The sequence below is a fragment of the Oncorhynchus nerka genome, linkage group LG20 (genome assembly GCF_034236695.1).
Source record: "Oncorhynchus nerka isolate Pitt River linkage group LG20, Oner_Uvic_2.0, whole genome shotgun sequence".
Lineage (NCBI taxonomy): Eukaryota > Metazoa > Chordata > Actinopteri > Salmoniformes > Salmonidae > Oncorhynchus > Oncorhynchus nerka.
In genome coordinates, this window is record NC_088415.1 from 56,851,688 (window position 1) to 56,878,308 (window position 26,621).

At 44.1% G+C, this 26,621-nt stretch overlaps 1 protein-coding gene across 1 annotated transcript in view; it reads left to right on the forward strand.

The window, feature by feature from the left end:
• LOC115102847 (voltage-gated potassium channel subunit beta-1-like) overlaps positions 1-26,621 on the forward strand; it is a 68,255-nt gene that overhangs the window by 21,375 nt on the left and 20,259 nt on the right. The window contains exons 2-8 of the mRNA XM_029623220.2: positions 9,563-9,606; positions 11,141-11,178; positions 12,273-12,352; positions 13,627-13,671; positions 14,340-14,384; positions 15,717-15,760; positions 20,007-20,093. Coding sequence (XP_029479080.1) covers positions 9,563-9,606; positions 11,141-11,178; positions 12,273-12,352; positions 13,627-13,671; positions 14,340-14,384; positions 15,717-15,760; positions 20,007-20,093 — 383 coding nt within the window. The remainder of the gene's footprint in view (positions 1-9,562; positions 9,607-11,140; positions 11,179-12,272; positions 12,353-13,626; positions 13,672-14,339; positions 14,385-15,716; positions 15,761-20,006; positions 20,094-26,621) is intronic.

Sequence of the window (26,621 nt, forward strand, 5' to 3'; positions counted from 1 at the left end):
GCCAGGCTCACCGGTTTGAGTGTGTCAAAGACTGCAACGCTACTGTTTTTTTTAACGCTCAACAGTTTCCTGTGTGTATCAAGAATGGTCCACCACACAAAGGACATCCAGCCAATTTGACACAACTGTGGGAAGCATTGGAGGCAATATGGAAAGCATCCGCTTTCGACAGATTGTAGAGTCCATGCCCAGACGAATTGAGGCTGTTCTGACATAAACGGGGGTACATGCTCCTAATGTTTTATACCCTCAGTGTATACAGTAGAAGAAACATATACTACTAACGCCTGTAATAAATACTACAGTTATACAAAGGGACTGCTTGTATGTGCGTTGCAGTGAGGTGTTTGGAGTCACTTTGATACCAGGGGTGATTGTTGTTTTGGGACGTTTCACATCTCCTCTTGAGAGTCAACGACTTCTTTGCATTCAACATACTGTCCATCCCGTGAGGGATAAATTGCTTGAATGTCCCCAACAACGCACGCAGGCAAGGGGATTCAGTGTTCTCTGCCTAGCTTCTCCCCATGTACAACAAACTCCAACAATAATCTGTAGGCCACCAAGCAGTATTGTCTGAAAGAGAACGACAAAAACGCTATTATTCTTTAATGGACAATCGTTGTGTACTGTCTATATTCCTAATGTAGCAGCACGATGCAGAATATGACACATCTTGCAGACACACGTTAACTAGCTATTTAGTTAGCTAGCTACAACACAGGTACAGTTACTTAACGACTAATATGACTCATAAAGCCAAACTCATTCCTTTACTCGTCATCATCATCATCAAAACATTCCTCCAGTTTGGCTCTTAATGAGAAGCACTGAGGCTAGCTAGGCTAGGTTCTCCAGTAAGAGCTGTCTGTGCTTGAACACCGTTATGTGTACCTCAGTGGACCGCACCCGCATAGGCTCCACCAGTCTTGAATCGCCATCGCTGCTTGCTGGTCTCACAATTTTTGTTCTCGCTGTCTCAACTCCTCTTCCGTGTATTCCAGCTCAAATAAAATTGGCTGTATGTCCCTTTGTAAAAGAACACTGAAACCGTCGTCCAGGTCTTCTTGGAAAGAAGAATCATCGAAAGCAGCCTTTGGAATGATTTACCAATCTCGGACAGACAGTGCATGGTAACATAGCTCCCGTTAGCCTGTAGAAAACTAGTACTGCTCCCATTTTCAAAAAGCCCGCCTTCGAGCGTGGGAACACACTTTGACAAGGAAGTAGGGCTTTACAAAGCCAGGGAAAATGAGTCAACCTAATGTCGTGGCAGATAGGAACATCGTTGAGACAAGTCCAATGGCTCTATTGAACAAGGACAACCATATCTACTCACGACTAGCGTGATTGTGCAATCCGCAAAACACCTAGGCCACACTGACGTTTTCCCCTTAGACTGGCGTTTTCCCCTTTACTGGTGTTTTCCCCTTATACTGGTGTTTTGCCCTTATACTGGCGTTTTCCCCTTATACTGGCGTTTTGCCATTATACTGGCGTTTTCCCCTTATACTGGCGTTTTGCCCTTACACTGGCATTTTCCCCTTATACTGGCGTTTTGCCATTATACTGGCGTTTTCCCCTTATACTGGCGTTTTGCCATTATACTGACGTTTTCCCCTTAGACTGGCGTTTTCCCCTTTACTGGTGTTTTCCCCTTATACTGGCGTTTTGCCCTTATACTGGCGTTTTCCCCTTATACTGGCGTTTTGCCATTATACTGGCGTTTTCCCCTTATACTGGCGTTTTGCCCTTATACTGGCGTTTTCCCCTTATACTGGCGTTTTGCCCTTATACTGGCGTTTTCCCCTTACACTGGAGTTTTCCCCTTATACTGGCTTTTTCCCATTACACTGGCATTTTCCCCTTACACTGGAGTTTTCCCCTTACACTGGCATTTTCCCCTTATACTGGCGTTTTCCCATTACACTGGCATTTTCCCCTTACACTGGCGTTTTCCCCTTACACTGGCGTTTTGCCCTTATACTGGCGTTTTCCCCTTACACTGGCGTTTTGCCCTTATACTGGCATTTTCCCCCAGAATGAGCCATTTATCATTCCATGCCTGGATGCCCCTCTGTATGTGTGATTGAGTCTAAGTGTGTATGTCTAAGTTTTGTATGTCTGTGTTTCGTGCGTTACTGTTTGTGACTCTTGTGTATTCTGTTTGTGTGTGTGTGTGTGTGTGGTTGTATAAAAGGCTCTCATAAACCTTCAATCACAGGAATTCCACTACTTACACCATTTAGTACAGTTTCCTACTCTGACTGGTAAAATAGCACCAGGGTGATGTATTGGCCACTACACTTCAGGGTACCAGGGATGGACAGCTCAGTTCTTATTCGACAGACAGATAAACCAAATAGCCTGACTCTATTGGCCAAAAACAGAATGCAATGCAATACTGCTGAATTGTGTGACCACTAACTTCTTAGAGGCAGAGACATACGTTTCCCATAATCTAAAAGTGTTAGTAAATCATGCATCATAGAATTGTCTGCATTAGACTATACAAACCTATGTACACTACTGGACAAACATTTTTAGAACACCTACTCATTCAAGGGCTTTTCTTTATTTGTACTATTTTCTACGTTGTGAATAATAGTGAAGACAAGTAACTACCCTTTGTCTTGATGATAGCTTTGCACACTCTTGGCATTCTCTCAACCAGCTTCATGAGGTAGTCACCTGGAATGCATTTCAATTAACAGTAGTGCCTTGTTAAAAGTTTATTTGTGGAACTTCTTTCCTTAATGCGTTTGAACCAATCCGTTGTGTTGTGAGTTTTTACAGAAGATAGCCGATTTGGTAAAAGACCAAGTCCCTATTATGGCAAGAACAGCTCCATCATTACTTTAAGACATGAAAGTCAGTCAACATGGAAAATTTCAAGAACTTTGAAAGTTTCTTCAAGTGCAGTTTCAAAAACCATCAAGGGCTATGATGAAACTGGCTCTCATGAGGACCGCCACAGGAATGGAAGACCCAGAACTCTGCTGCAGAGGATAGGTTCATTAGAGTTACCAGCCTTAGAAATTGCAGCCCAAATAAATGCTTCACAGAGTTCAATTAAAAGACACATCTCAACCTCAACTGTTCAGAAGGGACTGCGTGATTCAGGCCTTCATGGTCAAATTGCTGCAAAGAAACTACTACTAAAGGACACCAATCACAAAAAGAGACTTGCTTGGGCCAAGAAACATGAAAAATGGACATTAGACCGGTGGAAATTTGTCCTTTGGTCTGGAGTCCAAATTTTAGATTTTGGTACCAACCGCTGTGTCTTTATGAGATGTGTGGGTGAACGGATTATCTCCACATGTGTGTTTCCCCACCGTAAAGCATGGAGGATAAGTTATTATGGTGTGGGAGTGCTTTGCTGGTGACACTATCTGTGATTCATTTAGAATTCAAGGCACACTTAACCAGCATGGCTACCACAGCATTCTGGAGCGATACGCCATCCCATCTGGTTTGGGCTTAGTGGGACTATCATTTGTTTTTCAACAGGACAATGACCAAACACACCCCCAGGCTGTGTAAGGGCTATTTTACCAAGAAGGAGAGTGATGGAGTGCTGCATCAGATGACCTGGCCTCCACAATCCCCTGACCTCAACCAAATTGAGATGATTTGGGATGAGTCGGACCGCAGAGTGAAGGAAAAGCAGCCAACAAGTGCTCAGCATATGTGGGAACTCCTTCAAGATTGTTGTAAAAGCATTCCAGGTGAAAGTTGGTTGAGAGAATGCCAAGAGTGTGAAAAGCTCTTATCAAGGCAAAAGGTTGCTATTTGAAGAATCTGCAATATATATAGAATATATTTAGATTTGTTTAACACTTTTTTGCTGACTACATGATTCCATATGTGCTATTTCATAGTTTTGATGTCTTCACTATTATTCTACAATGTAGAAAATAGAGAAAAAAACTTGAATGAGTGGGTGTTCTAAATATTTTGATCGGTAGTGTATGTACAGTTGAAGTCGAAGGTTTACATACACGTAGGTCATTAAAACTTGTTTTTCAACCACTCCACAAATTTCTTGTTAATTAACAAACTATAGATTTGGCAAGTCGGGAAGGACATCTACTTTGTGCATGACAAAACACTTTTTCCAAAAATTGTTTACAGACAGTTTATTTTGGTTATAATTCACTGTATCACAATTCCAGTGGGTCAGATGTTTACATACACTAAATTGACTGTGCCTTTAAACAGCTTAGAACATTCCAGAAAATAATGTCATGGCTTTAGAAGCTTCTGATAGGCTAATTGACATAATTTGAGTCACTTGGAGGTGTACCTATGGATGTATTTCAAGGCCTACCTTCAAACTCAGTGCCTCTTTGCTGAAATCAGCCAAGACCTTGTAGAATTGTAGACCTCCACAAATATTTAAATTAAAATTTCCAAATGCCTGAAGGTACCACGTTCATCTGTACAAACAATAGTATGGAAGTATAAACACCATGGGACCATGCAGCCGTCATACCGCTCAGGAAGGAGGCACATTCTGTCTTCTAGAGATTAACGTATTTTGGTGTGAAAAGTGCAAATCAATCCCAGAACAACAGCAAAGGACCTTGTGAAGATGCTGGAGGAAACAGGTACAAAAGTATCTATATCCACAGTAAAACGAGTCCTATATCGACATAACCCGAAAGGCCGCTCAGCAGGGAAGAAGCCACTGCTCTAAAACCACCATAAAAAAGCCAGACTACAGTTTGCAACTACACATGGGAACAAAGATCATACTTTTTGGAGAAATGTCCTCTGGTCTGATGAAACAAAAATCGAACTGTTGGCCATAATGACCATTGTTATGTTTGGAGGAAAAGGGAAGGCTTGCTTGCCAAAGAACACCATTCCAACCGTGAAGCACCGGGGTGGCAGCATCATGTTGTGGGGGTGCTTTGCTGCAGGAGGGACTGGTGCACAAAATAGATGGCATCATGAGGGAGGAAAATTATGTGAGTATATTGAAGCAACATCTCAAGACATCAGTCAGGAAGTCAAAGCTTGGTCGCAAATGGGTCTTCCAAATGGACAATGACACCAAGCATACTTCCAATGTTGTGGCAAAATGGTTTAAGGAAAACAAAGTCAAGATTTTGGAGTGGCCATCACAAAGCCCTGACCTCAATCCCATAGAAGATTTGTGGGCAGAACTGAAAAAGCATGTGCGAGCAAGGAGGCCTATAAACCTGACTCAGTTACACTAGCTCTGTTAGAATAAATGGGCCAAGATTCACCCAACTTATTGTGGGAAGCTTGTGGAAGGCTACCCAAAATGTTTGACCCAAGTTAAACAATTTAAAGGCAATGCTACCAAATACTAATTGAGTGAATGTAAACGTCTGACTCACTGGGAATGTGATAAATGAAAGCTGAAATAAATCATTCTCTATACTATTATTCTGACATTTCACATTCTTAAAATAAAGTGGTGATCCTTACTGGCCTTAGACAGGTCATTTTTACTAGAATTAAATGTCAGGAATTGTGAAAAACTGAGTTTAAATGTTTTTTGGCTAAGGTGTATGTAAACTTCCGACTTCAACTGTATGTCTTCAGCAAACCTATGTATTAAACACTAGCTCTATAATACAGTAAATTGCCCACCGATGTAATTAGTGACCAAGGAAGACTCGAGATGTAGAATTTTCCATAAACAAGTTCCAAAGTTCCCTCCCCATTCAGTACCTTTGATGTCCAGTCAATTCCAGAGGTCCAGTATTAAAGTTTAATTGGGTCCCATAACATGCACAGATCATTTACTCACACACACATGGTATGCACGCACGCACGCACACACACAAGCACACAGACAGACACACACACACACACACACACACTGAGCCCTGTGGGGAACCAGCTGTCATTTCATATTTCACATGCACTAACGAAAGCATGCACACACGCACGCACACACACACACTGACTGAACCCTGTGGGGACCAGCTGTCATTTCACATTTCTCATTCTGTGTCATTTAGCGAAGTGTGTTTGATCTGCATAGACTTTTGGATTTTTAGATTCTCCCCTCTGTGACTATCTACATGTTGGACTCTCTCTCTCTCTTTTTCCCTTTCCCTTTCTCTTTCTCTTTCTCGTTCCCTCTCATTCTCCCTCCCTCCCTCCCTCCCTCCCTCCCTCCCTCCCTCCCTCTCTCTCATTCTCGCTCTCATCCCCTATCACTCCAATTCCCTCTGTACCAATTCCTTCCTCCATCTACTTGTCTGTCTCCCTCCCCTCTGTCTCTCTCTCACTATTCTTCCTCGCCCTCTTTTCTCGGTCCACCAAGTGTCAGTCAAGGCCAATTGCAGGCTATCCCTGAGCAACGGCTGCCGGCTTAGTTTATGATTTCCTCTCTCTGCTTCATAGCTTTTCTCTGGCAGCCCCTAATATCCCAACTTTCCCTCAAAGTTATTTTCCACAGTCTAAGTTTGATGAGATAGCTATGAAATGGCTTCTCAGGGATTCATTATATCTCTCCTGGAGTGTAAGTGGTGACTATTCCACTAGTTTCAGGGTGTGATTTAATAAGTCTCACTAAATGTTAATTTGATCATCTATTTAAACAGAGGATGTCGGAATATGGGATAAAAATAGCGCTAGCGAGTAGCTATAGCGACGTATCAGGAGATGTTTATGTGGCGTGACAGGACGGTTTGTACGATTGGGGTGTCTTCATGTGGCTCATTTGACATTTCACTTTAAGGCTATTTCACATTTAGGCATCCCCCATGCATAAGAAACTGTGTTTAATGTACTATATGTTTTGCATGTTGACTGTACTGAATGTGTTATACTATGTAAATGGCCTAGTCTAGAACAAATGTCTTCTGCAAAATAAACACACACACAGGCAAGCAGACAAGCACGCACGCATGCGCACCCACATACAAACAAACAAACACACATGCACACATTACAACTCTCAAGGTTAAATCTTCCCACTCCTCTCTCTCTCCACTTCTAGACTTGAGTAAAGTCTAATCTCTGGAATCATTGGTGTCTCCACCCCCTGCCCTGATGCCCCGTAGCTCGTTACATATGCTGCTTCCCTAACGAGAGACACCTTGCCTGAGGTCAGCCATTAGAGATTATAGCTACCTTCCCAAACGATGCACATATCTCTCGGTCTACAGGAAGAGCTCTGCAGGGTAATCTAGAACACTTCCAGATGTGATCCCAGGTGCACTTTATCACTCTGCAGGATTTATTAGAAAGAAGTGATCTTTGAATGTGTATAAGAAGCTTCCCTAGTGGCACAGCAGTCTAAGGCACTGCACCACAGTGTTGCGGCGTCACTACAGCCTGGGGTTCCATAGGGCGGCACACAATTGGCTTGCGTCGTCCGGGTTAGGGGAGAGTTTGGCCGGGGGAGGCTTGGCTCATCGCACTCTAGTGACTCCTTGTGGCGGGCTGGGCGCCTGCAAGCTGATTTCGGTCAGCAGTTGAACGGTGTTCCCTCCGACAAAATGGTGCAGCTGGCTAAGCGAGTGGGTGTTAAGAAGCGCGGCTTGGGGGCCTCCCGAGTGGCGCAATGGTCTAAGGCATGACATCACAGTTTTGCCAGTGGTTGTGAGTGATTTAGCCTTATGTTGTACATGCCCAATTGTATTGGTCTGAAGTGATGTTTGATAGCATGGGGTTCGATTCAAATGGCCATGTCTTGCCCTGTAAGGCCCATTAGTTGTTTGCTTAGCCGTTAACAGTGTCATTAATGGTGTTGGTAGTCTTAAAGGAGAATGGAGTCAGTGAAAACGTCTCTTTGCCTGAGAGCAGCGGCATATTTCTTACAGATAGACGTTGCTGCTTTCTCTGATTCAGGAATATGTAAGGACGTTTAGTCCGGCATTACAGTGAGTAATGGGGTGTGTGCGTGCGTGCATGAGTGTGTTTGTGTGCGTGCGTGCACATTCATGCTAGCGTGCATGAGTGTGTTTGTGTGCGTGCGTGCACATTCATGCTAGCGTGCATGAGTGTGTTTGTGTGCGTGCGTGCACATTCATGCTAGCGTGCATGAGTGTGTTTGTGTGCGTGCGTGCACATTCATGCTATAGCGTGCATGAGAGTGTTTGTGTGCGTGTGTGCACATTCATGCTAGCGTGCATGAGTGTGTTTGTGTGCGTGCGTGCACATTCATGCTAGCGTGCATGAGTGAAAATCAATGGCCTTGGGTTTTTCTCCAGTCGTTACTTATTTTCTCCTACTCCATGAGAGGAACTCTATCTCTCTCTCTCGCTCCCTCTCTTTTTGTATTAGCGTGGATCAGCTAGGAGGAAATTGAGAATTAGCTTGGAATAAATTAGGCTTTAGAAGAGAGCCATAGATGAGAGGTATACTGTGAGAGAGTTAATGGTCAGGGGGACAGCAAGAAAGAGAGAGAGGGGGGCGAGAGAGAGAGAGGGGGGAGCGAGAGAGAGAGGGAGGGAGGGAGGGAGGGAGGGAGGGAGGGAGGGAGGGAGGGAGGGAGGGAGGGAGGGAGGGAGGGTGGGTGGGTGGGTGGGTGGGTGGGAGGGTGGGTAGGTAGAGAGAGAGAGAGAGATAAAGGTGAAAGTGTTTGCGATTGCAGTCGTATTAGAGTAATAAAATAGCACTGCAGTGGTGATGGTGGGAGATGCTACAGATAGTCGTGCTGTGTTCCCGAGGCAGACAATAACAATGTAATGTTTTAGGGTAGAATTGTCTGTTATCTCTGTTGTGTGTGCGAGATTGTGTGCATGTGAGCGTGCGTGCGTGCATGTGTGTATACTGTATGTGAGTAAGAGCTCCTGAGTGGCGCAGCAGTCTAAGGCACTGCATCTCAGTGCTCGAGGCGTCACTACAGACCCTGGTTCGATTGGCACAGCATTGTCTGGGTTACGGGAGGGTTTGCCGGGTGTAGAACACTATTGTAAAATAAGAAATTGCTTTTAACTGACTTTCCTAGTTAAATTAAGATTAAATTAAAAAAATATCTGTGTGTATTTCTTCAAGTGTCTCATTTAGAAAAAAAAACATCTTAGACTGAAAAAAGATTGATGGCTTACTAAACAACTAAAAATAGTTCTTGTTTTGTACAAAATCACACATATAATTTCAAACCCCACAGAGGTCCAGTATGAAGTAATGAAACAAGTCCGACCAGAGAAAATCCAATGTGAGAGTGTAGTGTGTGATAGATGGGCTAAATCAACTCTCTTCTCCCGGTCATTTCTCTGATTCACGATTGGACCAGCGACAGAGGTGACCCCGTGTTCCAATGATTCTCCCTGATCAAATATGAGGAGGTCAATAGGTCACAATGACCATTATTAAATGCTCCGCGCAGCAACTACAATTGATTTTCATTTCCTTTTCAATTGTTTGGCGCAAAACGGAGCAAATGGCTGCCAGTGAATTGTGTACATGTCTCATGTGTTTACATCCCATCTAATAGCATGCCATTGTTAGATTGTCAAGAGACAAGAGGATGTGTGTGTGTATGTGTGTGTGTGTTTCTAGTATCATGAACACGCAACACTAGTTTTCTTCATCTCAATAACATTTTGGGATGTGTTTTCCACAGGAACCTGGGGAAATCAGGCCTGCGTGTTTCCTGTTTGGGCCTCGGTGAGTATGTTTAATTAGCATTAGTGACAAATCGCTAATGATTTGATTAGCATCCATGTGTAACCTCTGTATTCAGCTCAACTCTTTCCAGATACTAATGCTTCATTATGTCCTGTGCGTGTGCGTGTGCGTGTGCGTGTGTGTGTGTGTGTGTGTGCGTGCGTGTGCGAGTGACATAGATACAGAGAGGCAAAGTTTTGCATCTTCTATACTCTGAGTGTGGAGGGACAGTGTGCAGCTATTTACAGTAATTTAATCGTATTCTTGTTAATATTTAATCAGTGCTCCTGGTTTCAGAAAACAAGCTGCTCAATTATCACCCATATCTAATGCACACCAGGGGGTAAACTTTGATAGGATTTAATTCATCTGCCTTATGAATACTTAAGCAACTATACCGTACACGGATTGGTTGTTTAGCAACAGAATCGACTAGTGCACAACTACGGGGCAAAACAGACGGAGCTTGCTTAGAAAAAGGAGCGCATGTTGTCTCTCAGATACACTGTTGCAGCTGTTGTTTAGCTGCCAAATTTGAACCATATTAACATTGACATGAAATTAGTCAAAACACTTCAAAACGAGACATGGTATCAAGAACAAGAAAAAATTAAACGAGCCACCTACGATTCCCCATATGGGAGCTTCTTGTCATTGTTGCCAGCTATTTGACCGTTCAGAATCATAACAAGCACGGCTTCCGGCCCCAATGATGCATACGCATCATTTTCATGATGTTGTCAGGCAACCCGACAGATAAACACTCTCTTTGTGTTTGTCTTCTGTGTGTGTGTGTGTGTGTGTGTGTGTGTGTGTGTGTGTGTGTGTGTGTGTGTGTGTGTGTGTGTGTGTGTGTGTGTGTGTGTGTGTGTGTGTGTGTGTGTGTGTGTGTGTGTGTGTGTGTGCAGTAATAGTACAATATAAAGTCATCATTGTGCTTTTGAGCAAGGCAAATAAGTCATACTCGCCTATTGCCTTGTACAGCAACTCTAATGACCCAGCTGAAACACTGAGGGGGTAATTGAGGGTAAAGGGAGAAGTCAACAAACAGTAAACACACAGTAACTGAATTATTTTGGGGTGATGCTAGGCAATTCTGACAAGGACAGAGGGGCTGTAGCTTTACCATGCAAAGACCGGGAGCAAAGTTAGCATCATAACACACACACACATGAAAGGACTCACACGTACACACACACACGCAGCTCCACCCAGGGTGGGTTTAGCAGTGGTGAATCATTGGTAAGTATAGTCGAGGCCAGGGTTGTGACAGGGAGAGAAACAAGAGGAGGAGTACTAAACCTGCCAGAACTTATCCTACTGTGCCCTCTGACCTTTCACATTTTTTGTTAGATGTTGGATTTGAGAGTGTTAGTCATATTTCTTTGTCCAACGTTAGCAATTGGGTGACTTGTGGTGACACTTTCTATCACTATCAACATATAGGGGTTTAAAGTTAAGATTAGAATGTTCCATTTTGCACAAATGTTTTTTTTTGTTCCAGAATTATGACTTTGACATGTATTTTTCCTAGGTACTTGGATAACGTTTGGAGGTCAGATTTCAGATGAGGTAAGTCAGGATTCAAATGACAAGCTATGCATGAGACCGTTAAGGAATTGCACCCACAACCCTGGTGTTACCAGCGCAGCATTTCAACCAACTGAGCTATCCCGGACCCCTGGTTAGTGTGGTCGTCCCAAAACAGATCTCCTTCCCAGTCAGCTCCTGTTATCACCAAGACCTCCTCTGCCTTATCACTCCCTCACCCTGATGCCTCTCAGATCCATGGGCCAAAACCCCAGAGGCTTTCTGGCTCACACGTGGACAGAGAGAAGGAGATGAAGACAGTTCACACACAGTTGAACAAACACACACACATACATTTACATACATGACACACGCATACACCTGCATGCCATGCACACACACACACACACACACACACACACACACACACACACACACACACACACACACACACACACACTGGTGGAGTGAGGGCATTGAACTGTGACATTTGTCTACTGGAGACGCTGATACGGGTAGACTGCATTGTCCTTGTGAACGTGGCCTGCAGGTACAAAAAGTAGAATGATGTTGACAAAGTGTTGTGGGGAAATGACAGGGTGTTGATATTGGGTATTTTATGTATAGTAACAGGGAGATCCCACAGACTAGATAACAAGACAACATTCATTTAGCTACTAAAACATTGAAATAGTACAAAAAGGGATAGTTCACCCAAATGACACGTTGGTTTCCTTACCCTGTAAGCAGTCTATGAACAACGTCTGACAACAATCCATGCTTTGGTTTAGTTTCCCTGTCACTGTTTCCACATGTTAACGTTTTAGCATTCATGGCACAAATCCCAACCAAAATGTATTTCTCTCATTTGTTTTTGCTGAATTCTACCCAGTACAATATATGCTATTTAGCAGATGATTTGATCTGAAAAGATTTACAGTCATGTGTGCATACATGCGGTCCAGGAATCAAACCCATTGGCGTTGCAAGTGCCCTTGCTCTACCAACTGAGCTACAGAGAACTGTTTCATTTTGAGTTTCAAAAATCTTTTCTCTTGTTTTGTCTCTGCCGAATGCCTCTCAGCTGCCAGCTCTCTGTTCTCTCCTAGGTTGATAAAGCCTCTTGTGTTTCTCAGGTGGCTGAGCAGCTGATGACCATCGCCTACGAGAACGGGGTCAATCTCTTCGACACAGCCGAAGTTTACGCTGGGGGGAAGTGAGTGTGATCTGAATACCTATTACCTACCTACCTACCTGAAACCAGAGGACAGGAACGGCTATTTTATTTGTTTTTTTCCCTGTGTTTCCCACAGTTTCCCTGTGATCCCGCTCTCCAAAAAATCTAATGCGTCGGCCACTCACAAAGAACAGATTTTCGCTGTCCATGGTTCTGAAATTTCGAGATCTATGCGGCTGCCTATCAGATTATGTTTTTATTTATTTAACTAGGCAAGTTGGTTAAGAACAAATTCTTATTTACAATGACGTCCTACCCCAGCCAAACCCTCACCCGGACGATGCTGGACCAAATGTGCGCCACCCTATGGGACTCTCAATCACAGCTGGTTGTGATACAGCCTGGAATCAAACCAGTGTCTATAGGGATGCCTCTAGCACTAAGATGCAGTGTGTTAGACCGCTGTGCCAGTCAGGTGCTAGTGCTTGTAGTAGCCTATAGATTTCCTTTAATGGATACATGTTTATTTGTATTTGGTCGCCATTTCCTCATGTTAAGCCTAATGTTTATGTTTCACGAAGCTATCTGCCTACGGTGTCGCAATGCTGCTATTCAGAATGCTGGCCTGCGGCAATGATGCACAGTATTTACTTGTTCAGTAATTAAAGGGGGAAATTCAAACATTGCAGATTGTAAAACAAGTTGTCAATGCAACAGCATACTAATCAGTAACCAAAATATTTTTGGGACTATAGAACTGTCCTGTAGGCCAAAAGCCTACCTTAGCTGACTTCTGCTCTCGCGCAACCTTGAAATAAAGTCTGTGTTGCGTAAAACCAGTCCACCAGCCGCTGGGTCTTTGGCAGTCATCGGCTTGGTTTTCTGGGAGAGGAGGAGGTGAAGGAGGTCTTCACTAGTCACTATTCTCCAGGGGAGGAAATAGAGGTGGAGCAAGGCCACTGTCATTGTCGGGCTGGGGCAGTGAGTTCTCTGCCCTGGACTGGGAGGTTGCTAGTGCTAGCTGATGCATAAGTATGACTACTAGCTTCCACCTGCGATGGTGTTTCGTCAGTCGAGGATGATGTGGTAGCTTTGCTGATGTGGTTCCGTAATTTGGCACGAGCTTGATCAGAAAAAGCTTATTTTGCAGCTTTCTGTGCACCACTTGGTCTTGGCCTTTTGTTTATTCACCTGCACCGCTGACAAACAGGCTAATTAAATGACAACGGTATTGTCTGTCTGTCTCAGCTACTACCATGTAGACACACACACACACACCCGCCCTTAGAGTTAATCTCCCTGCTTTATTACAGAGCCGAGATAATCCTGGGGAACATCATCAAGAAAAAGTGCTGGAGGTATGTATCATCTTTAAACTGTGTGTATCTGACTGAGAGAGAGAGAGAGAGAGAGAGAGAGAGAGAGAGAGAGAGAGAGAGAGAGAGAGAGAGAGAGAGAGAGAGAGAGAGAGAGAGAGACGGGGCCAGCTAACAAACGTTAATCTACCGTTAATCAAACCACAGATTTATCTCAATTCCATCACCAATATAACTCATCCACCCATCTGCTAAATAGGTCTGCAGCAGTAACCATGGCAATCAGAGGAAAGTTATGTGTTCTTGGCTATGCAAAGGCTGGTAGGTGGTCAGGCCTCAGCTATCAGCACATACTGATCTCATACATCTTTGCTGCTTCATTTCTCCAATGTACATTTCCAATCATAACGTCTTCAGTCTCCAGTTCTTCAGTTCATGTCGGTTCACTGCCTCCGATTGAAACATTAAACAACGATGGGGATTGGACTTTACTTTGAGGAGATACACTGTATCCTATCAAAGTTCAGAGAACCTGTCCCAGAATACTTTTCTTCATACTTGAATACCATGTATAAAAAGCTGAAGGATCCATATTGTTGACTCCTCTACAGTATTAAGCCATTACATAAGCCTATATTCATCAGGATAAGGATGTCCATGTCTTTCCCTCTGTTTGTCTGGCTGATCTCTCTCCCTTTGTCTTTATGTAGGAGGTCGAGTCTGGTGATCACCACCAAGCTCTACTGGGGAGGAAAGTAAGTATGTTCCTCCTCAGACATTCTGAGCACCACGCCAATGTGATTCTGAGGTGCGTGAAGTAGGATAGATCTTTGAACGGTCTATACTGAGGCTCTCCTATACCGTATACTGTCTGAGTTCTGTCTGAGTTCTGAGTTCTGTCTTGACAGAAGTTGAACAGGATCATCCATCAGTGAGCTCTAACCTGTTCATCTTCTCTTTATTAGACATATCCTGTCTATTTGAGGTTCCTAATGAGGATCTAGATAATTGGTCAGGTCGGAGTCGTTCGTGCTACTGACTCTGCCGTGTCTGCAGGTTAAATCTCAACTAAAACTCTCCTCCCTTTACAGTGCACTAGAGCCACAAAAGGCTGGATTTGTACTATGATGAAGGAGGTTGTCTAAGATCTGTGCACATACTCAGGCCAAAAGTAGCGCAGAGAGAAAGAGAGAGAGAGAGAGAGAGAGAGAGAGAGAGAGAGAGAGAGAGAGAGATGATTAACAACCAGCCTTGAGGTCTGTTTGGGGCCTGACGAGGCTCTCTGCATCTCTGAACAGACTCGCACACACAGCTGGGGGAGCCGATAACATAACAGAGAATAACACAGCCAGAGATCCAGGATGACTCAGCCCCACGCTACAGTTCTCTGTGTGCCTGGAATATCAGTCCCCAACTCTCAGAGCAAGAAAGAGAGTCTGTGTGGCTCTGTCAGTCGAGCATGTCACCACCAGGTTGTGGGTTTGAGTCCTGCTGGGGCCACCCATGTGTAAAATGTATTCAAGCGGTATTGTACGTTGCTTTGCCTCAAAGTGTCTGTTAAGTGGCATATATTATAAAAAGAGGGGGGGGGGGGGTGAGCATGAAGAAACAAATAAGGAGAGAAAGACAAAGAAAGGACTGAAGATGGATAGTAATGGGGGAGGGCTGGGTAGATGAGGATGATGTTGCTGACGGTTTCTCATTGACTCAGACATCCACTATGAGAATAGCATTTTCAGTGCTGACAGACCATAAACTTTGTTTTGTCGCTACCGACACTTCCCAGGGCCTGTTGTGTCTCTTGTCTATTCATCGATTTGTAGACAGCTCATTAGAGGCTTGTGGGACAAGTTCAATGCTCTAGTCACTGTAAATTTGTGCGTCTGTGTGTCTCTCTGTGTGTGTATGTGTGTGTGTGTGTGTGTGTGTGTGTGTGTGTGTGTGTGTGTGTGTGTGTGTGTGTGTGTGTGTGTGTGTGTGTGTGTGTGTGTGTGTGTGTGTGTGTGTGTGTGTGTGTGCATGCACTGGTGTGTGCCCTTTTGTGTATACTTTTCTGTGTGTATATTTACTTCTGTGTTCTTTTCCAGAGCGGAGACAGAGAGAGGACTCAACAGAAAGCACATAATTGAAGGTAAAGTGGCTGATTTCCTCTCCTCGTCTTCCTTATGTCTTGTCCTCCACATCACTCCATGCCCCAGTTCACCTCTATAATCCCCTCCTTTTCATATCCACATCACTTTTTATTTTCTCTCTTCTCCCTCTTGTGATTGATTGCTGCAAGAATGCTGTTCATTGACTACAGCTCAACACCATAGTACCCTCCAAACTCATCATTAAGCTTGAGACCCTGGGTCTCGACCCCAACCTGTGCAACTGGGTCCTGGACTTCCTGACGGGCGCCCCCAGGTGGTGAAGGTAGGAAACAACATCTCCACTCCGCTGAATCTCAACATTGGGGCCCCACAAGGGTGCGTTCTCAGCCCCCTCCTGTACTCCCTGTTCACTCACGACTGCGTGGCCATGCACGCCTTCAACTCAATCATCAAGTTTGCAGATGACACAACAGTAGTAGGCTTGATCACCAACAACGATGAGACAGTCTACAGGGAGGAGGACAGGGCCCTCGGAATGTGGTGTCAGGAAAATAATCTCTCACTCAATGTCAGCAAAACAAAAGAGATGATCGTGGACTTCAGGAAACAGCAAAGGGAGCAGCCCCCTATCCACATTGAAGGGACAGCAGTGGAGAAGGTGGAAAGTTTTAAGTTCCTCGGGGTACATATCACCGACAAACTGAAATGGTCCACCCACACAGACAGTGTGGTGAAGACAGCGCAACAGCGCCTCTTCAAATCAAAATCAAATCAAATGTATTCATATAGCCCTTCGTACATCAGCCGATATATCAAAGTGCTGTACAGAAACCCAGCCTAAAACCCCAAACAGCAAGCAATGCAGGTGTAGAAGCACGGTGGCTAGGAAAAACTCCCTAGAAAGGCCAAAACCTAGGAAGAAACCTAGAGAGGAACCAGGCTATGTGGGGTATCCAGTCCTCTTCTGGCTGTGCCGGGTGGAGATTATAACAGAACATGGCCAAGATGTTCAAATGTTCATAAATGACCAGCATGGTCAAATAATAATAATCACAGGCAGAACAGTTGAAACTGGAGCAGCAGCACGGCCAAGTGGACTGGGGACAGCAAGGAGTCATCATGCCAGGTAGTCCTGAGGCATGGTCCTAGGGCTCAGGTCCTCCGAGAGAGAGAAAGAAAGAGAGAAAGAGAGAATTAGAGAGAGCATACTTAAATTCACACAGGACACCGGATAGGACAGGAGAAGTACTCCAGATATAACAAACTGACCCTAGCCCCCCGACACATAAACTACTGCAGCATAAATACTGGAGGCTGAGACAGGAGGGATCAGGAGACAATGTGGCCCCATCCAATGACACCCCCGGACAGGGCCAAACAGGAAAGATATAACCCCACCCACTTTAGCAAAGCACAGCCCCCACACCACTAGAGGGATATCTTCAACCACCAACTTCCCTTCCTGAGACAAGGCCGAGTATAGCCCACAAAGATATCCGCCACGGCACAACCCAAGTGGAGGTGCCAACCCAGACAGGAAGATCACATCAGTGACTCAACCCACTCACCGAAAACCCTCACTAACTTTTACAGGTGCACAATTGAGAGCATCCTGTCAGGCTGTATCACCGCCTGGTACAGCAACTGCACTGCCCACAACTGCAAGGCTCTCCAGAGGGTGGTGCGGTATGCACAACGCATCACCGGGGGCAAACTACCTGCCCTCCAGGACACCAACAGCACCCGATGTCACCGGAAGGCAAAAAAGATCATCAAGGACAATAACCATCCGAACCACTGCCTGTTCACCCCGCTTCCATCCAGAAGGCAAAGTCAGTACAGGTGCGTCAAAGCTGGAACAGAGAGATTGAAAAACAGCTTTTATCTCAAGGCCATCAGATTGTTAAACAGCCACCACTAGCACAGAGAGGTGGCTGCCTACCTACAGACTTGATACCATTGGTCACTTTAATAAATGGAACACTAGCCACTTAATAATGCCACTTAAGAATGTTTACATATCTCGCATTACTCATCTCATATATACACTACATAATGTATATTGTATCCTTCACTATCTATTCTTTACTATCTATTGCATCTTAGCTGCTCTGTCACTGCTCATCCATATATTTTATACGTATATATTCTTATCCCATTCCTTTACTAGATTGTGTGTATTAGGTTTGTGAAATTGTTAGATACTGCTGCACTGTCGGATCTAGATGCATAAGCATTTCACTACATTCGCAATAACATCTGCTAACCATGGGCATGTGGCCAATACAATTGTATTTTATTTCCTCCTGTGTGCTCAGTTGAACTTAACCTCCTCTTTTGAAGTACCTGTATGTCTCTACTACCGTTCAGGGTCGGATGTCTCTGGGTCTTGCGTTGGTCCATTTGTAATATGATATGATAGACATGAGCACCCCTCTATCCATATCGTCCTGTAGTGTCCCTCACCTGTTATCTTCTCTCTTAGCATCTCCTTTCCTTTCCTTTCCTTTCCTCTCCTCTCCTCCCCTGTTATTTTCTGTCCTCTCCTTACCATTCCCTTTCCTCTCCTCTCATCTCCCACCTTACCATGTTTCCCCTTTCAGTCCCTCCAGTCTCCTATTTGACAGTTTTTAGGGTATTACACAGCTAAACCTGACACCCAGGTTACCCCAATCCGCACGCTACCCCAAACCAATTCCCTGATCAAGCCCAACAACGTCCCGTCCACAGCAGTGCCTGCACCTCCTGCAGCACTCTCATATAGTATTAACATTCATATCAGCTTCTAACTTTCCCCCCAAAGAAGAGCAGAATCATATGTTTAGCATGAGAGATAAAGGATGGGGAGAAGGGGGGAGAGACAGAGAGACAGAGAGAGAGAGAGGGAGGGAGGAGAGAGAGGAAGAGAGTGGGCAAGATCAATTGAGAGAAAGTAAGAAAACTTTGGGAGGGAGAGAAAGAGAGAAAATTAGTTGGGCTCAGCTGTCCTGTCTGGAGGATAGATAACAATACTAAGGCACAGCGCCTGTGTCACCATAATGTGGTGGATGTCACCGCAGGCTAACTGATGAAGCACACGATTGGCTGAGAGACACAGTTGTTGACAACCTATTTAAACTGTTGATGTGGATGTCACTGCTGGCCAATCGATGCAGCATCTGTCTAAAAGAGACATCATTTTTTGAAGGGCATTGGCAGGTGTGGCGGTGTCACCTCAAGATAATCGATGTTGGGCCAAGAAAAACAGTTGATGACCGTATTCATATCTCTGAGTGATGTCTAAACTGGTTTCTATAGTAAAGAGTAGAGGACTAGTGAGGCAAACTGGTGTTGGACAGGGATGTTTTTTGGTGGTTTTATCTACTGATTGACAGGATATTTTAAGATATTTTTAAACAGGACTTTGTTCATGACCTTGCTTGTTTCCTCCTTTATCCAATATCCACCAATGGAATTAATTTGATGTATTACCCTTCTATCCACGTCTCGCTAATCTCCACAAATAGAGGCACGTAGAGGCCTTAAGACTGCTTGATCAGTGCAAGTCGCGTGAGTGTGTGTGAGTCACTTCAAAATAGAGTCCCTTCAGAGTCTTATAAAAATCATGGCAGAGCAGGCTCAGATTAGTGTGTGTGTGCACGTGCACGTGCGTGTGTGTAATGCTCCTGGGATTACCGGGTTGTAGATGACAGGACATGGATTAAGATGTGTGAATGGTGACAGAGGAGAGCATGACTCCCTCACAGGATTAACTCTAAGGACTGGCATTCATCTGTCACATAAATGTACACATGTATACACACACACACATGCACAGACACTCTTTTTTAAACACACTTTTACAAACACTCATATGTACACACTCAGGTACACACCTCCTTTCTTTGCCTTTCCTGTCTTATTGTGTCCCATCCTCTCCTCTCTCCACCCTTTCATCCGTCTGCTCTCCTATTAGTTTTTGTGAATGGAGCTGAGCTGATAGACACAATACCTCATTCATCTCTACCCCTCATCCCTCTTCCCCTCTCTCCTCTCCTCTCCTCTCCTCTCGGGATTCAAACAGCAAAGCCTTCATCTGACAGGATGAGAGAGACAGAGGAGGAAAGGTCTCCCTCACCTTCATTCAGATCCTCTGCGTTCTGTAGCTGCAGATTTCTAACAGGTGTTTACCTCTCTCTTTCATTTCCTTTTCTCTCTCTCACCCTCCCGCTCCCTCTCTCTCTCTCTCTCTCTCTCTCTCTCTCTCTCTCTCTCTCTCTCTCGCTCTCTCTCTCTCTCTCTCAGGTCTGAGGAGCTCTCTACAGAGGATGCAGCTGGAGTATGTGGATGTGGTGTTTGCCAACCGGCCCGACAGCAACACCCCCATGGAGGGTGAGTGACCACGGGGGAGAAGGGAGGGAGAGGGTGACTCTCAGGGATGGGAGTGATTGATGGTATTGTTGTTGGTTTACTTTGGCACTTGTTTGGTTCACACGCACATACACACAAGCAAGCAAACAAACACAAATAAACACACTCACACAGGCATATACACACTGCCCCCCCCCACCACCCCCCCACTCTGTGTTCAGTAAGTTTCAACAAGGCCTCTGTGTGTGTTGCCCCCCTCCCCTCATTCTATTGAAACAGGATTAGAGTCCCCCTCGAGGGTAGCTGGTGTATTTTGGGGTTAGTCTCCATGGAGATAGAAGCCCTACTGTGCTCTCTCTTTCTTTTCCTCTTCTTTTATTTCTCCTTCTCTAATTTGTGTCTCTTTGCTCTTTTTTTCTCTGCCTTTGCCTCGGCTTACTTACTTCCGCTCTTTCTTGGCTCTCCTATAACAGAGTGGGTCACAACACTAACTTGCTAGTGATTTCTTGTCTCTAAACCCCTTCTCTCTCTCCATCCCCTCCTCTATTTCTTGGAGTGGATAGACAGCCCCTACTGTTCTCTCTAAGCTGGGATCCCTCTTACTCCCTCAGCCCAAAACAAGCCACCGGAGGTCCAGACTGTCCAGACTGGGGTCCAGACTGTACACAACCTGAGCCTGTCACCTAGAGATGCTGATGTCTGTCACACATGCCCCATGGCAGACATTTTCAAAGAAAATTGCTAGATCGTCTTGCCCCACGGCCAACAACAGACAATGTTGACTCTTCTGATGTGCCCATCACTACCAAATACGATACTGATTGGCCGATTGACAGACACAGAAAGCAAAGCAGATGGATAGATGGACGGACAGATGGACTGACAGACAGACACGCGCACACACACACACAAACTCTATCTCACACGCACACACCTGATCCTATCCCAGCTAACAATTTTAGGGAAAGTGAACGTTTTTGCAATGTGAGCCTTAATGTTCCCCAGATATTTGAGTGTCTAGTTTTCCGTTAGTTAGGAGAACACTGTATGCTAGCAAAAACCTCATGAGAACCTATTTAGTATGTCCTGGTGTTAGAGTTAGGAATGTCCTTGAAGACAAACAGAGCATACCAGAACGTGGTTGCCATGTTCTCAGAATATAACATATGTTCTAGACACGTTTCATTGGAATGTTGCAAAAACAGTCCCGTGTGTAGCTTTCTGAGCGTTTGGACAATATTCTATCCACGTCCCACCAAACATAAACAGAACAGGGTTGCCGTGTTCTCAGAATAAAATATATGAATGTTCTAAATACGTTTCATGGGAACGTTGCATGAACATTTCTGTGTATCATTTGTCAGGAAGTCACCTGATGATCCCAAAGAAATGTTCTCCCCAAAATAAAAGGGTTTCATTACCCACCACCCGTTGTTACTGTTGCCGAGCCCATCAAGGCCATAATTGGTGAACCACTGATCTTTGGCATATATATATATATTTCTGTATCGTGGTCTAATGTTGGTGGGTCTTTTCACCCTGTTTTAATGTTACTCCTGATCAATAAAACTGTTTTTCTTGAGTGTACTTTTAACAGAGCTGAGATTCATTTCAAAGTACATTTCAAGCAGACGATGGAGAGATGTTCAGCTATATAGAATTAATAAGTACTAACAATTTATGAGAGGGAGTGGAAATGTGGTCATCAATCAATTTGAAAGCTCTTCTCACATCAGCTGATGTCACATAGTGCTGTACAAAAACCCAGCCTAAAACCCCAAACAGCAAGCAATGCAGGTGTAGAAGCACGGTGGCTAGGAAAAACTCCCTAGAAAGGCCAGAACCTAGGTAGAAACGTAGAGAGGAACCAGGCTATGAGGGGTGTCCAGTCCTATTCTGGCTGTGCCGGGTGGAGATTATAACAGAACGTGGCCAAGATGTTCAAATGTTCATAAATGACCAGCATGGTCAAATAATATTAATCACAGAAGTTGTTGAGGGTGCAACAGGTCAGCACCTCATTGGTAAATGTCAGTTGGCTTTTCATAGCCGATCATTCAGAGTATGTCTACCGCTCCTGCTTTCTCTAGAGAGTTGAAAACAGCAGGTCTTGGACAAGTTAGTATGTCCGGTGAACAGGTCAAGGTTCCATAGTCGCAGGCAGAACAGTTGAAACTGGAGCAGCAGCACGACCAGGTGGACTGGGGACAGCAAGGAGTCATCAGGCCAGATAGTCCTGAGGCATGGTCCTAGGGCTCAGGTCCCCCGAGAGAGAGAGAGAAAGCAAAATATTATATATATATATATATATATATATATATATATATATATATATATATATAATTAAAAGTGACATTAAAGTTTGGCTACATTTTCAAGCACTTCTCTCATGTCAGTATAGGTCTGACCATCACCTGCAATTCGATATGTAGGCTTATTGTAATTATTTATCTACATTTACATATACTTATTTTTTTCATAACAGAATAGCTGCGATATTTCGGTTTTCAAAGCAATTTAATTGGCTATTTTGGTTAATGGCCTTGTTGCCCTTGTAGATTGGGCATCTCTTGAAGGCCAATTGGCCTTTCCTCTAAAATCATGAAATTACAGGCCTGGTCCACACAAGACATGAAACAACATAACACAATACCGAACATTAATAGTCAGAACAGCTAAAGGTCAGAACTAAATACATTTTAAAGCAGCACACATAGCCTCCATATCAATATATCCACACAAAATATCTAGGTCCAATAGGGAATGTGCAGTGAGGTGTTGCTTTATCTGTTCCATGCAATAATAGCTCTATATAATACCGTACACTTTCTGGAATTTGTTCTAGATTTGGGGACTGTGAAAAGACCCCTGGTGGCATGTCTGGTGGGGAAGGTGTGTGTGTCAGAGCTGTATGTAAGTTGACTTTCTTGAATTTGTTCTAGATTTGGGGGACTGTGAAAAGACCCCTGGTGGCATGTCTGGTGGGGAAGGTGTGTGTGTCAGAGCTGTATGTAAGTTGACTGCGCAAACAATTTGGAATGTTCCATACATTAATGTTTCTTGTAAAAATAAGAAGTGATGCAGTCAGTCTCTCAACTTTTAGCCAAGAGAGATTATTATTATGTATATTAGCCCTCTGATTACAATGAAGAGCAAGACATGCACTGTGTTCTGGGCCAGCTGCAGCTGAACTAGGTCTTTCTTTTCAGCACTTGACAACATGACTGGATAATAGTACAAAAAAAAAACTAGAGCCTGGAGGACTTGCTTTTTGGAGTGTGGTGTCAAAGAATCTGAACATCTCTTTATTATGGACAGACCTCCTCCCATCTTTACAACCATTGATTCTATATGTTTTGACCATGACAGTTTACAATTTAAGGTAACACCAAGTAATTCAGTATCCTTGACTTGTTCAACAGCAAGTGGCGCAGTGGTCTAAGGCAATGCAGCTTAGTGCTTGAGGTGTCACTATAGACACCCTGGTTTGATTCCAGGCTGTATCACAAGCAGCCATGATTGGGAGTCCCATAGGGCGGTGCACAATTGGCCCAGCGTCGTCCAGGTTTGGCTGGTGTAGGCTGTCATTGTAAATAAGAATTTGTTTTAACTGACTTGCCTAGTTAAATAAAGGTTAAATTAATAAATCAAATAGAAAACAGCCACACCATACCAGATTCAGCTGAGATTTATAGTTTAGGGAATAATTTGTACCAAATACAATGCTCTTAGTTTTAGAGATGTTCAGGACCAGTTTATTACTGGCCACCCATTCCAAAACTGACTGCAACTCCTTGTTAAGGGTTTCAGTAACTTCACTAGCTGTGATTGCCAACATGTATATGGTTTAATCATCAGCATACATGGACACACAGTCTTTGTTTAATGCCAGTTGCAGATCATTGGTAAAAAATAAAAAAGGGTAGCAGGGCCTGGAGAGCTGCCCTGTGGTACACCACACCCTACATGTTTGACAATAGAGAAGTTCCCATTAAAGAAAACCGAGGTTATGGTCAATAATATCAAAGGCTGCTGATCCATTTCTTTCAACCAATCATCATCCATTTGTGTCAGTACATGTTGAGTGCTCTTTTCTATAAGCATGCTGAAAGTCTGTTGTCAATTTGTTTACAGAGAAAAGGCATTGTATTTCTTCAAACACAATTTATTCCAATAGTTTACTGATAGCTGGAAACAAGCTGATAGGTCTGCTGTTAGAACCAGTAAAGTCCACTTTACCACTCTTGGGTAGCGGAATTACTTTGTCTTCCCTCCAGCCCTGAGGACAAACACCTTCCTCTAGATTCAGATTAAATGTATGACAGGCAGAAGTGGCCTTAATGGCTCACTGTTCATGGTTGTCATTTCCTGCCTAAGTTTGCCCACTTTGCCAATAAAGTAATCATTAGAATAATTGGCAACATAAAATGGTTTTGTGATGAATACGCCATCTGATTTGATGAAAGGGTGGAGTTGAATTTGTCTTTCTCACAATAATTTAATTTAAAATACTCCAAAGTTTTCATCCTTTATATCATTGATCTTGGCATCGTTTATTTTATTTTTGTTGAGTTTAGTCACATAATTTCTTAAATCTGCAATAAATCAGCCACAGATGTGCAGCCAGACTTATTAGCCACTCCTTTTACCCCATCACTTTCAACCATACAGTTTTTCAATTCCTCATTAATACATTAATATTTCTAAATGTGATTTTCTAACAGGTGCATGTTTATCAATAATTGGAAGAAGCAATTTCACAAATTAAACAAGTGCACCCGTCTGGATGCTCTTTATTAATCACATCAGACCAACAAATGTTTTTTCGATCATCCCACATAAGAGCCAAAGCAAAAAATGTGATCACTACATGTGGCTGATCAACCCTGGAGGTTGATTAATTAATAACCTGAACCAGATTACAGTCACTGTGCCTTCTCCCTTCATGTGACCTGACCGCAAACTAATCAACACCTCTCCACCCTTATCAGTGACCGCAACCATGTGATTCCCTTTACCCTTTTCAGGGCGCTGGCTCTTATACAACCTCCATTGACCCAACCATATACATTCCTCATACATGTCAAATCAAATCAAATGTATTCATATAGCCCTTCGTACATCAGCTGATATCTCAAAGTGCTGTACAGAAACCCAGCCTAAAACCCCAAACAGCAAGCAATGCAGGTGTAGAAGCACGGTGGCTAGGAAAAACTCCCTAGAAAGGCCAAAACCTAGGAAGAAACCTAGAGAGGAACCAGGCTATGTGGGGTGGCCAGTCCTCTTCTGGCTGTGCCGGGTGGAGATTATAACAGAACATGGCCAAGATGTTCAAATGTTCATAAATGACCAGCATGGTCGAATAATAATAAGGCAGAACAGTTGAAAATGGAGCAGCTGCACGGTCAGGTGGACTGGGGACAGCAAGGAGTCATCATGCCAGGTAGTCCTGGGGCATGGTCCTAGGGCTCAGGTTCTCCGAGAGAGAGAAAGAAAGAGAGAATTAGAGAGAGCATATGTGGGGTGGCCAGTCCTCTTCTAGCTGTACCGGGTGGAGATTATAACAGAACATGGCCAAGATGTTCAAATGTTCATAAATGACCAGCATGGTCGAATAATAATAAGGCAGAACAGTTGAAACTGGAGCAGCAGCACGGCCAGGTGGACTGGGGACCACAAGGAGTCATCATGTCAGGTAGTCCTGGGGCATGGTCCTAGGGCTCAGGTCCTCCGAGAGAGAGAAAGAAAGAGAGAAGGAGAGAATTAGAGAACGCACACTTAGATTCACACAGGACACCGAATAGGACAGGAGAAGTACTCCAGATATAACAAACTGACCCTAGCCCCCCGACACATAAACTACTGCAGCATAAATACTGGAGGCTGAGACAGGATGGGTCAGGAGACACTGTGGCCCCATCCGAGGACACCCCCGGACAGGGCCAAACAGGAAGGATATAACCCCACCCACTTTGCCAAAGCACAGCCCCCACACCACTAGAGGGATATCTTCAACCACCAACTTACCATCCTGAGACAAGGCTGAGTATAGCCCACAAAGATCTCCGCCATGGCACAACCCAAGGGGGGGCGCCAACCCAGACAGGATGACCACATCAGTGAATCAACCCACTCAGGTGACACACCCCTTCCAGGGTTCAGGGTGTAACCATTAACTTCTAGTAAAGAAAGTATTTCAAACTAGAATTCAACAACATCACATACACTATCAAGCATTTCACACACATTATTTAGATACTGACTGTTAGCACTTGGTGGCCTATAGCAACACCCCAAAATAATAGGCTTTAGATGAGGCAGGTGAACCTGCAACCACAACACTTCTCCTTGCTGTCCCCAGCCCACCTGGCCATGCTGCTGCTCCAGTTTCAACTGTTCTGCCTTACTATTATTCAACCATGCTGGTCATTTATGAACATTTGAACATCTTGGTCATGTTCTGTTATAATCTCTACCCGGCACAGCCAGAAGAGGACTGGCCACCCCACATATGCTCTCTCTAATTCTCTCTTTCTTTCTCTCTCTCTC